This window comes from Colobus angolensis, unplaced genomic scaffold (genome assembly GCF_000951035.1).
Source record: "Colobus angolensis palliatus isolate OR3802 unplaced genomic scaffold, Cang.pa_1.0 Scaffold95, whole genome shotgun sequence".
Classification (NCBI taxonomy): domain Eukaryota; kingdom Metazoa; phylum Chordata; class Mammalia; order Primates; family Cercopithecidae; genus Colobus; species Colobus angolensis.
This window is the reverse complement of record NW_012123487.1, coordinates 2,324,157-2,335,131: the sequence shown is the minus strand read 5'-3', so window position 1 is coordinate 2,335,131 and position 10,975 is coordinate 2,324,157. Positions and strand designations below refer to the sequence as shown.

The window sequence follows — 10,975 nt, the reverse complement described above, 5'->3', positions numbered from 1 at the left end:
CTTGGGTAATTTTTGTATTTTTAATAGAGATAGGGTTTTGCCATGTTGGCCAGGCTGGTCTTGAACTCCTGACCTCAAGTGATCTGCCCACCTGGGTTTCCCAAAGTGCTGGGATTACAGGTATGCGCCACAACACCCGGCTCTGCTGCTTGTTTTTGTTTTGTTTTGTTTTATTTTTGAGATGGAGTCTCGCTCTGTTGCCCAGGCTGGAGTGTAGTGGCGTGATCTTGACTCACTGCAACCTCTGCCTCCCAGGTTCAAGCAATTCTCCTGCCTCAGCCTCCTGAGTAGCTGGGATTACAGACATGCACCACCACGCCCAGCTTAATTTTCGTATTTTTAGTAGAGACGGGGTTTCACCATGTTAGCCAGGATGGTCTTGATCTCCTGACCTCGTGGTCTGCCCGATCTCCTGACCTTGTGATCTGCCTGCCTTGGCCTCCCACAGTGCTGGGATTACAGGCGTGAACCACTGTGCCTGGCCCAGCTGCTGTTTTTTTAAGTCACAATCTTTAAACCTCAGTTTTCTCATTAATGGAGAAAGGTCAGGTGACCTCTGGGGCACCCAGGGAGTCCCTGATCCTCCCTGGCATGCTCTGGCCCTCAGTTCCTCATCCTCCCCATGGAACGGAAGACGAGTTTGCTGAAGCAGGATGATCAGCTGACTGTGAACAGAAGCATCAAGGAGGGTGAGGTAAGGATGAGAGGCAGATGGGAGTTGCACTCCATACTGTGAACCCAGAGTATCTGAGACAGGTCCCAATCAATGTAGAGACTTTATTTTGCCAAGGTTAAGGACACATCCATGACACAGCCTCAAGAGGTCCTGTGGACATGTGCCCAAAGTGATTGGGGCACAGCTTGTTTTTATTTTTGTTTGTTTGTTTTTTGGTTTTTTTTTTTGAGACAGAGTTTCACTCTTGTTGCCCAGGCTGGAGTGCACTGGTGCAATCTCGGCTCACTGCAACCTCTGCCTACCGGGTTCAAGTGATTCTCCTGCCTCAGCCTCCTGAGTAGCTGGGATTACAGGTATGCGCCACCACGCCTGGCTAATTTTGTATTTTTAGTAGAGGGGAAGGTTTTCCATGTTGGCCAGGCTGGTGTCAAACTCCCGACCTCAGGTGATCTGCCCGCCTTGGCCTCCCAAAGTGCTGGGATTACAGGCATGAGCCACCACGCCCAGCCCACAGCTTGGTTTTATACATTTTAAGGAGACATGAAACATCAATCAACACGTGTAAGATGTACATTGGTTCGCCAGGTGCAGTGCTTCACACCTGTAATCCCAGCACTTCAGGAGGCCAAGGTGGGCAGATCACGAGGTCAGGAGATCAAGACCATCCTGGCTAACACAGTGAAACCCCGTATCTACTAAAAATACAAAAAATTAGCCAGCGTGGTGGCGGGTGCCTGTAGTCCCAGCTACTTGGGAGGCTGAGGCAGGAGAATGGCGTGAACCTGGGAGGCGGAGCTTGCAGTGAGCCGAGATCATGCCACTGCACTCCAGCCTGGGTGACAGAGCAAGACTCCATCTCGAAAAAAAATAAAAATAAAAAATGTACATTGGTTTGTTGGGAAAGGCAGGACAACTCGAGGCAGGGAGAGGGCTTCCAAGTCATAGGTAGATAAGAGACATGCTTTTAAGTTTCTGATTAGCCTTTCACTGAATACACAATTTACATGTGATGGGGGGTAGAAAAGTAGTCACTTATGCTTTAGTCTGGCTTAGTGAAACAATAGAGCAGAGAAAGCCATCAGATATGCACTTATCCACGAGAGCAGAGGGATGACTTTGAGTTCTGTCTCTCCTTTGTCCACAAGCAATTTCCTTGTGGGCAAATAGTGAGGGAGGTATGTAGCTTTTTTTTTCTCTTAGTAGCTACCTTATTTAGGAATAAAATGGGAGGCAGCTTTGCCTGAAGCAGTTCCCAGCTTGACTTCCCTTTGGCTCAGTGATTTGGGTTCCCAAAATTTATTTTTCTTTCACAATGTCCTCTTCAGAACCCTGAGAAGGGACCAGATTAGATGAAACTAGGAGTCCGTATCGGGGGAAACCCCACCCCCGATATTCAACGTGGGTTCTTTTCTATTTCCCTAAGCATTGGCTGGTCTGAGAAAGGGAAAGAGTACAAAAGAGAGAAATTTTAAAGCTGGGTGTCGGGGGAGACATCACATGTCGGCAGGTTCCGTGATGCTCCCTGAGCCATAAAGCCAGCAAGTTTTTATTAGCAATTTTCAAAAGGGGAGGGAGTATACAAATAGGGTGTGGGTCACAGAGATCACATGCTTCACAAGGTAATAAAATGTCACAAAGCAAATGGAGGCAGGGTGAGATCACAGGACCACAGAATGGGGTGAAATTAAAATTGCTAATGAAGTTGCAGGCACACATTGTCATTGATAACATCTTATCAGGAGACAGGGTTTGAGAGCAGACAACTGGTCTGACCAAAATTTATTAGGTGGGAATTTCCTCATCCTAATAAGCCTGGGAGCGCTACAGGAGACCAGGGCTTATTTCATCCCTTTGTCTTCGACCATAAAAGACAGCTGCCCCCAAAGTGGCCATTTTAGAGGCCTACCCTCAGGGGCGCATTCTCTTTCTCAGGGATGTTCCTTGCTAAGAAAAAGAATTCAGCAATATTTCTCCTATTTGCTTTTGAAAGATGAGAAATATGGCTCTGTTTTGCCCTGCTCACCAGCAGTCAGATTTTAAGGTTATCTCCCTTGTTCCCTGAACATTGCTGTTATCCTGTTCTTTTTTTAAGGTGCCCAGATTTCATATTATTCAAGCACACATGCTCTACAAACAATTTGTGCAGTTAACGCAATCATCACAGGGTCCTGAGGCGACATACATCCTCCTCAGTTTACAAAGATGACAGGATTAAGAGATTAAAGTAAAGACAGGCATAGGAAATCACAAGGGTATTGATTGGGGAAGTGATAAGTGTCCATGAAATCTTCACAATTTATGTTCAGAGATTGCAGTAAAGACAGGCGTAAGGAATTATAAAAGTATTAATTTGGGGAACTAAAAACGTCCATGAAATCTTCACAATTTATGTTTTTCTGCCATGGCTTCAGCCGGTCCCTCCGTTCAGGGTCCCTGACTTCCCACAACAAGTCCGGACTGAGGATTCATTAAAAACCATATGCCCACCGGGCACGGTGGCTCAAGCCTGTAATCCCAGCACTTTGGGAGGCCCAGGCGGGTGGATCACGAGGTCAGGAGATCATGACCATCCTGGCTAACATGGTGAAACCCCATCTCTACTAAAAATACAAAAAACTAGCCAGGCAAGGCGGCGGGCGCCTGTAGTCCCAGCTTCTCTGAGGCTGAGGCAGGAGAATGGCGTGAACCCGGGAGGCGGATCGCACCACTGCACTCCAGCCTGGGCGACACAGCGAGACTCCGTCTCAAAAAAAAAAAAACCATATGCCCAGCTGAAAGCCAGGCTCACACCTGTAATTTCAGCACTTTGGGAGGCCGAGGCAGGCGGATCACTTGAGGTCAGGAGGTGGAGACCAGCATGGCCAATATGGTGAAGTCCCGTCTCTCATAAAAACACAAAAATTAGCCGGGTGTAGTGTCATGCGCCTGTTATCCCAGCTACTCGGGAGGCTGAGACAGGAGAATCGCTTGAACCCGGGAGTTGGAGGTTGCAGTTAGCCAAGATTGAACCACTTCACTCCAGTCTGGGCAACAGAACAAGACCCTGTCTCAAAAAAAAAAAAAAAAAAAAAAAAAGGCCAGGCACAGTGGCTAACGCCTGTAATCCCAGCACTTTAGGAGGCCAAAGCGGGCCTATCACCTCAGGTCAGGAGTTCAAGACCAGCATGGCCAACATGGTGAAACCCAGTCTCTACTAAAATTACAAAAATTAGTCAGGCATGGTGGCCTGTAATCCCAGCTAGTTGAGAGGCTGAAGCAGAAGATCATTTGAACCCAGGAGGCGGAGGTTACAGTGAGCTGAGATCATGCCATCGCACTCCAGCCTAGGTGACAAAAAGCAAAACTCCATCTAAAAACAAAACAAACAAACAAAAAAACATATGCCCAACACCTGGCTTGCCCACCCATTGTCCCCTGCCCCTTCCTGGTTCCAGGTCCCTGACCCAGATCTGTTCTGAACAGGAAGTGAAGACTGGAGTGACTTCTTTCCCGTGGAGCTCAATCAAGGGCTTCGTCTCAGAGGCTGCCAACATGGTGCTGCTCAGGGTGATGGCATGGCGGCGGATGGTGCCCAGCAACGCCCGCTTCCTGGCCTTGGACACCGAGGGCAAACTCTGCTATTTGACCTATGTGAGGGGTCTCCCTGGGCAGGGGACTTGGCTTGGGAGCAAACTAGAAAGGGCTTGAAAAGCACTGAGATCAGGAACAGCTGTGGAGTAGAAAAGGGAGGCAGGTGGGGAGAAAACAGCACAGGTGGGAATGGGGCTTTCAAGGGCAGGAAAGCATGTTTGGGAGTGTGGACCAGATGAATTGAGAGCGACTGAGAGGTGGGAACAGTTCAGAGAAGCAACCCTTCTGCACAGAAGTCAGTCCAGGAAAAATAAATACAGTGCATGGCTGATTTAAAAAATACATCATTTTTGCCAGGCACAGTGACTCATGCCTGTAATCCCAGCACTTTAGGAGGCAAAGGTGGGCAGATCACTTGAAGTTAGGAGGTCAAGATCAGCCTGGCCAACATGGTGAAACCCTGTCTCTACTAAAAATACAAAAATTAGCTGGGCATGGTGGTGAGCGCCTATAATCCTGGCTACTCGGGAGGCTGAGGCAGGAGAATCATCGCTTGAACCCAGGAGGCAAAGGTTGCAGTGAGCCGGGATGGCACAACTGCACTCCAGCCTGGGCAACAGAGGGAGACTCTGTCTCAAAAAAATAAATAAATAAAAATAAATCATTTTTTAACTTTAGGAAGTATAACTGTCCAACTTTACTGAAATATTCCTTTATTATTTCATTTGTTTGCTTGTTTGTTTGAGACAGTCTCGCTCTGTCACCAGGCTGGAGCGCAGTGGCAGTCTTGGCTCACTGCAACCTCCGCCTCCTGACTTCAAGCTATTTTCCTGCCTCAGTCTCCCAAGTAGCTGGGAATACAGACATGTGCCACCACGCCTGGCTAATTTTTGTATTTTTAGTAGAGATGGGGTTTCACCATGTTGGCCAGGCTGGTCTTGAACTCCTGACCTCGTGATCCACCTGCCTCAGCCTCCCAGAGTGCTGGGATTACAGGCGTGAGCCACTGCGGCCAGCCCTTCCTTTATTATTTCTTAACCCCAGAGGGTGTTCTGTTTCTGTTTTGTTTTTTGTTTTTAACTAAAATTTCATGATCACATGCCTAGGACTTGCTGCAATAGGTGATTTTAGAGCCGTGTCACTGAACACACAATTTCCAGTGAGACACTATGGGGGCTGATTTGTGTTTCTTTGACCATCTTTGTAAATTACATTCCAGACTTGTCTATCAAAACACCCCAAGCAGCAACGCATTTGACATGAACAAGCACAATCCATTCCGCTCCGTGTTCTTTGAAACATGTGTTTAACATTAGCACTTTTCTCTCCATAGCCGCAGCTATAACAGGGGTTTAAGTTTTAATTACAACAGGGACAGCCTGCCAGCAACAGCACAGGTCTGAGGTGGCCACAAATCTGTCTGGTCTCATACCTCTGAGCCTCACTTGACCTCCACCCACTGGCCCTAGTAGCTCATCCTCCCTCTCCACTCCCACACCCCTCCCCATACTGCTTCTCATCCCTGTAACAGAATTTGCCAACTAGAAGCACTTGGTCAGCGTGATGACATGGGAAGGGCCAGGGCAGGGGCAACCTGGAGCTAGCTCCCTATGAGGGGTCGCCAACTGAGCTTGGAGGTTTGGAGATGCAACCTCAAATGTTGGGAGGTTGTTATGAGATACAGAAAAGGCTGAGATAATGGAGAGCCCTTGGCGGGCATCCACCTTACCTCCCACCCCCCAATTTTGGCTGTTGCCAGCAAGACCTGGGCTTCCAGACCATCCAGGTAGACCATCAGCAAGCCGAAGTCTTCATCGTGGAGCAGACTGTCCACTCAGAGGAGGGCATCCCCATGTCCTGCCAGTACTACCTGCTCTCCGATGGGTGAGCTGCTGATGGTGGGCCCAGAGGGGTGGTGCTGAGCTTGTAGGTGCTCAAGGAGACCAGCTGCTTCTGGGGATAGCACCAGGAAGAGCTGGCATTGAGATAGGAGTGTCCCTCCGCTTTATCCATATCATTCACTCTTCATTTATTTGCTCGTCCTCTTAACCCTCACAGTGCCTCCCAAACCTCACTGCATACCACAGGCCTGAGGTGTAACTAGTGAAGCCACCACTGTGTAAGGGGTAATATTGAAAACCACCAAGGTTTGAATGACTGCACACCTGATGAAATCACTGTGCTGGAAGAGTTGCCTGTGGCAGGCTGCCATGCAGTCTCCAGCGAAGCACTGGCTCCAAAGCATAAGAAAATTCAGGGCCAGGAGTGGTGGCTCACGCCTGTAATCCCAGCACTTTGGGAGGCCAAGGCGGGCGGATCACAGGGTCAGGAGATTGAGACCATCCTGGCTAACATGGTGAAACCCCGTCTCTACTAAAAATACAAAAAATTAGCCAGGTATGGTGGCGGGCACCTGTAGTCCCAGCTACTCGGGAGGCTGAGGCAGGAGAATGGTGTGAACCCAGGAGTCAGAGCTTGCAGTGAGCCGAGATCGTGCCACTGCACTCCAGCCTAGGGGACAGCAAAGAAAATTCAGGTGGAAGAGAGAGGTTTTTTGTTTCTTTTTGAGACAGAGTCCAGCCGAGTTTATTTCTTAAAATTTCAGAATACGTATTGACATGATCGCTACACTGGGGAAAAGGTAATCAAAACATTGCTGGCTTTATCTCATAACTTAGTATGTTTTTGGTTTTGGTGCGCTCATAGCCCACTGCAGCCTCCAACTCCTGGGCTCAAGCAATCCCCCTGCTTCAGCCTTCCTAGTAGCTAGGACTACAGGTATGCACCACAGCTCCAGGCCAACCTTTCTATTTTGAATGCCGCATAGCAGGAGATTTCATAATTTTTCTTTTCTTTCTTTCTTTGTCTCCTTCCTTCCTTCCTTCCTTCCTTCCTCTCTCCCTCTCTGTTTCTTGATGGAGTCTCGCTCTGTTGCCTAGACTGGAATGCCATGGCATGATCTTAACTAACTGCAACCTCTGCCTTCCGGGTTCAAGTGATCCCCTTGCTTCAGCCTCCCAAGTAGCTGGGACTACAGGTGCCTGCCACCATGCCTGGTTAATTTTTGTATTTTTAGTAGAAGCGGGGTTTCACCATGTTGGCCAGGCTGGTCTCGAACACCTGACCTCAAGTGATCCACTCATCTTGGCCTCCTAAAGTGCTGGGATTACAGGCATGAGCCACTGCAACAAGCGTGAGCCACTGTGACAGGCCTCTTTCTCTTTTTGAGACAGTCTTGCTCTGTTGCCCAGACTGGAGTACAGTGATGCAATCTTGGTTCACTACAACCTCCACCTCCCAGGTTCAAGTGATTCTCATGCCTCAGCAACCGAAATAGCTGGGATTACAGGAGCCTGCCATGTCTGCCCGGTTTTTTGTATTTTTAGTACAGATGGCATTTCACTATGTTGGCCAGGATGGTCTCAAACTCCTGACGTCAAGTGATCCACCCATCTCAGCCTCCCAAAGTGCTAGGATTACAGGCATGAGCCACCGTGCCTGGCCAAGAGGCTCCATGATTTACTAGTGCTCTACCTCTAAAGATCCTTTTTGTTTTTTTTTTAAATGGGGAGCCTAATACTTGCCAAACCCTGTGTGTTATGTGGAGATCCAGAAATGACCACCACCCAGGAACTCAAAAAACAAGAGAGGGAGGCAGAAGTAAAGAGGCCCAGGACAGGTCTCTCAAGGGGCACTGTCATGTATGAGTCAGCTTAGGCTGCCATAACAAAATACTACAGGCTGGGTGGCTTCAAGAGAAATGTATTTGCAGGAAGGCTGGAAGTCCAAGATCATGGTGCCATCAGAGTTGGTTTCTGGTGAGGGCTCTCTTCCTAGCTTGCAGATGGCTGCCTTCTCAATGTGTCTTCACATGGTCTTTCTTCTGTGCATGAGTGAAGAGAAAGCTCTCTGGCGTCTCTTCCTTTTCTTATAAGAGAACCAATCCTATCTGATTAGGGCCCCACCCTTATGACTGCATGTAACGTAATGACCTCCCCAAAGGCCCTACCTCCAAATACCACCACACTGGGGGTTTATAGAACAACAATTCAGTCCATACCAGGCTGCCTGGGAAAATTCTCACTCTTGCATGTTGTGTTGCACTCCAGGCACCTGGCCAAGAGAATACAGGTGGGCTCCCCAGGATGCTGCATCATCACCAAGATGCCCATCTTGAGGGAAGAGGGTGAGTGAAGCCCAGGCCTTGGGCATCCAGGGAGAGTGAAGGGGAGTGGGGAAACCTGGGCCTTCCAGGATGCAGGGGGCTCGACCGAGTGTACGGGACAGGAGCCTGGAATCAGCTGGAGAACATCTGCCCTCCAGCCCCTGACCCCAAGCAGTAAGAGGAGGATCTTTCTTACTGGGAGTCCCTTCCTGCAACTCTGCCCATGTGTGCAGAATCCTGGGGTTTCACCTGAGCCTTCTGTTTGGATGTTCTCGGGATCCCGCTGTGTATCCAGGGAAGGTTCTGGGGTGGGGACGCCCAGCCTTCTTTGTTCCCCACCCAGATGAGATTGAGCCACGCCCAGTATTTGAGAAGAAGCCCCCGGTGTGGGAGGAGGATATGGAGCTCTATTCGAAGTTCCTGGACCGTAAGGTGAGGGCAGGCTCCACCAGCCTGGGGTTCCCATTCCCCCATGGGCCTTAAATTCATTACTGTTCTCTCTGCCCCTGATTGAAATGCACACCCATAGGGGCTAGAAGTCTCCAGTGCCCCTTAGCTCTCCCTGGAGCGAGTGGGTGGGGGCTCCTGGGGCGCGGGGATCCCGTCCGGCTGAGGCTCGGGCTCTGTCCCCCGCCAGGAGGAGCTCCGGCTCGGCCACGCCAGCTATCTGCGGCAGCACCCCGAAGCCCATGCGCTCATCTCCGACTTCCTGCTCTTCCTACTGCTGCGCCAGCCGGAGGACGTGGTCACCTTCGCTGCCGAGTTCTTCGGCCCCTTCGACCCGCGGCGTCCGTCGTCACCGGCCTTGGGCTCCTCCCACCGGCCCAACCCTTTCCGCTCCCTGGAGCCGGAGGCAGATGCCCGCTCGGGGGCGGGCTAGGCTGGGCCCAGGCCGGGACAGGGCAGGAAACCAGGAGTCGGGCTGGGACGCAGGCGGGACGCGCCGGGGCGGGGGCGCTTTCCGGGCTGTGGTTTTGGGGGAATAAACGGGGCCCTCCCGCGGCTCTGTAGCGCCCGCCGACAGCTTCCCTGGCTAGCGTCTCGTGTATCGGGCTAGAAATAGGAACCATTACGGTCGTACCTCGAGCGGATTTCAGCCTTTCCTCCTAGATGCTGTTTTCTTCGTTATCTCCATTCTGCAGATGAGAACACAGAGGCACACGAAAGTTTAACTTTTGGAGTTGGCAGGTGGGGAGGCAGAATTTGAACCTGAACGTTGGACTTGAAAGCCCACACTCGGCCAGGCGCGGTGGCTTAAACATGTATTCCCAGCACTTTGCGAGGCCGAGGCTGGCGGATCACTAGGTCAGGAGATCGAGACCAGCCTGGGCAACATGGTGAAACCCCATCTTTACTAAAAATACAAAAAATAGTCGGGCGTGGTGGCGCGCGCCTGTAATCCCAGCTACTCAGGAGGCTGAGGCAGGAGGATCGCTTGAACCTGGGAGGTGGAGGTTGCAGTGAGCCGAGATCGCGCCATTGCACTCCAGCCTGGGCGACAGAGCGAGACTCCGTCTCAAAAAAAAAAAAAAAAAAAAAAGAGAGAGAGAAAGAAAAAGCAAAAGCCCACAAGCTTACTAGGTTAGAACGGAGGGGCGTGGCGCCTTGGCACTCAGATCTTACGGTAGCGGTCGCCGCAGAGCGTAATTGTCCAACCCACCGCCCAAAGAAAAAGAACATGCGGCGGGGACTGGGGAGGGAGGAGGGCCGACGCGGAGCACCGCTGGCTTAGCTCAAAACCCCTGAAATCTCGCAAACGCAGCTAGCACTCATGCTCAGCTCCTCCCGGTTCCCATTGACACACAGGGACCCCCAAACTCCGGAGGTGGGGGGTCCGAGAGTAAAAATAATGGGCAGATGATCATCACATCCTCTGGGCTCATCGTGGAACGTCAGTGCTGGCCAGTGGCTTCTGTCCGGACGCTGTGTAGCAAACTTGAGGCAAGCTCCCCTGCCTGAGGAAGTGGTGGGGGTACAGGCTCCCTCCCTCCCTTGTTCGTTCATCAGACCTGCTGCTGCAGACCCCAGAGACGCTTTGCTCTCTAGTGGACAGTATGACCAGACACCTACAAGGCTGGGTGGGATCCAGGGCGGGGGAGGACCCGAGAATCACGGAGAAAAGGCTTCATGGAGGACCATCACTTGAGTTGAGCCTTGAAGATTTAAAAGAATGTATCTCTTATTGTCTTTCTCCCTTATTTCAAAAGAAATACATGTTCATAAGATAAAACTTGGGAAAGGGAGATAAACCAAAAGAAGAAAACGAAATCATTTTAATCTCTCTACCTAGAAGCAGCTGCTCAAAGTTTCGGCAAAAATCCTCTCTACTCTCCCTACTCTCCTATGCATAAAAGCAGCTGATGTTTGTTGAGTGCTCACTCTGTCAAGCCCTTTTCTAGACTGTTTGGTTTGGTCTTTATAACTTCAGGGGACTTTATTTATTTATTTTTGACTGGGTCTTGCTCTGTCACCCAGACTGAAGTGCTGTGGCACAATCACTGCTCACTGCAGCCTTGACTTCCTCAGCTCAAGTGATCCTTCCACCTCAGCCTGAGTGGCTGGGA

The 10,975-nt window shown here is 50.5% G+C and overlaps 1 protein-coding gene across 1 annotated transcript in view; it reads left to right on the top strand.

Moving 5' to 3' along the window:
- Positions 1 to 9,419, top strand: part of CATIP (ciliogenesis associated TTC17 interacting protein) — a 13,425-nt gene extending 4,006 nt beyond the window's left edge. Inside the window, exons 5-10 of the mRNA XM_011932271.1 lie at positions 608 to 694; positions 4,139 to 4,306; positions 6,006 to 6,130; positions 8,356 to 8,432; positions 8,755 to 8,843; positions 9,049 to 9,419. Coding sequence (XP_011787661.1) covers positions 608 to 694; positions 4,139 to 4,306; positions 6,006 to 6,130; positions 8,356 to 8,432; positions 8,755 to 8,843; positions 9,049 to 9,291 — 789 coding nt within the window. The 3' untranslated portion in view covers positions 9,292 to 9,419. The remainder of the gene's footprint in view (positions 1 to 607; positions 695 to 4,138; positions 4,307 to 6,005; positions 6,131 to 8,355; positions 8,433 to 8,754; positions 8,844 to 9,048) is intronic.
- Positions 9,420 to 10,975: the final 1,556 nt, after the last annotated feature.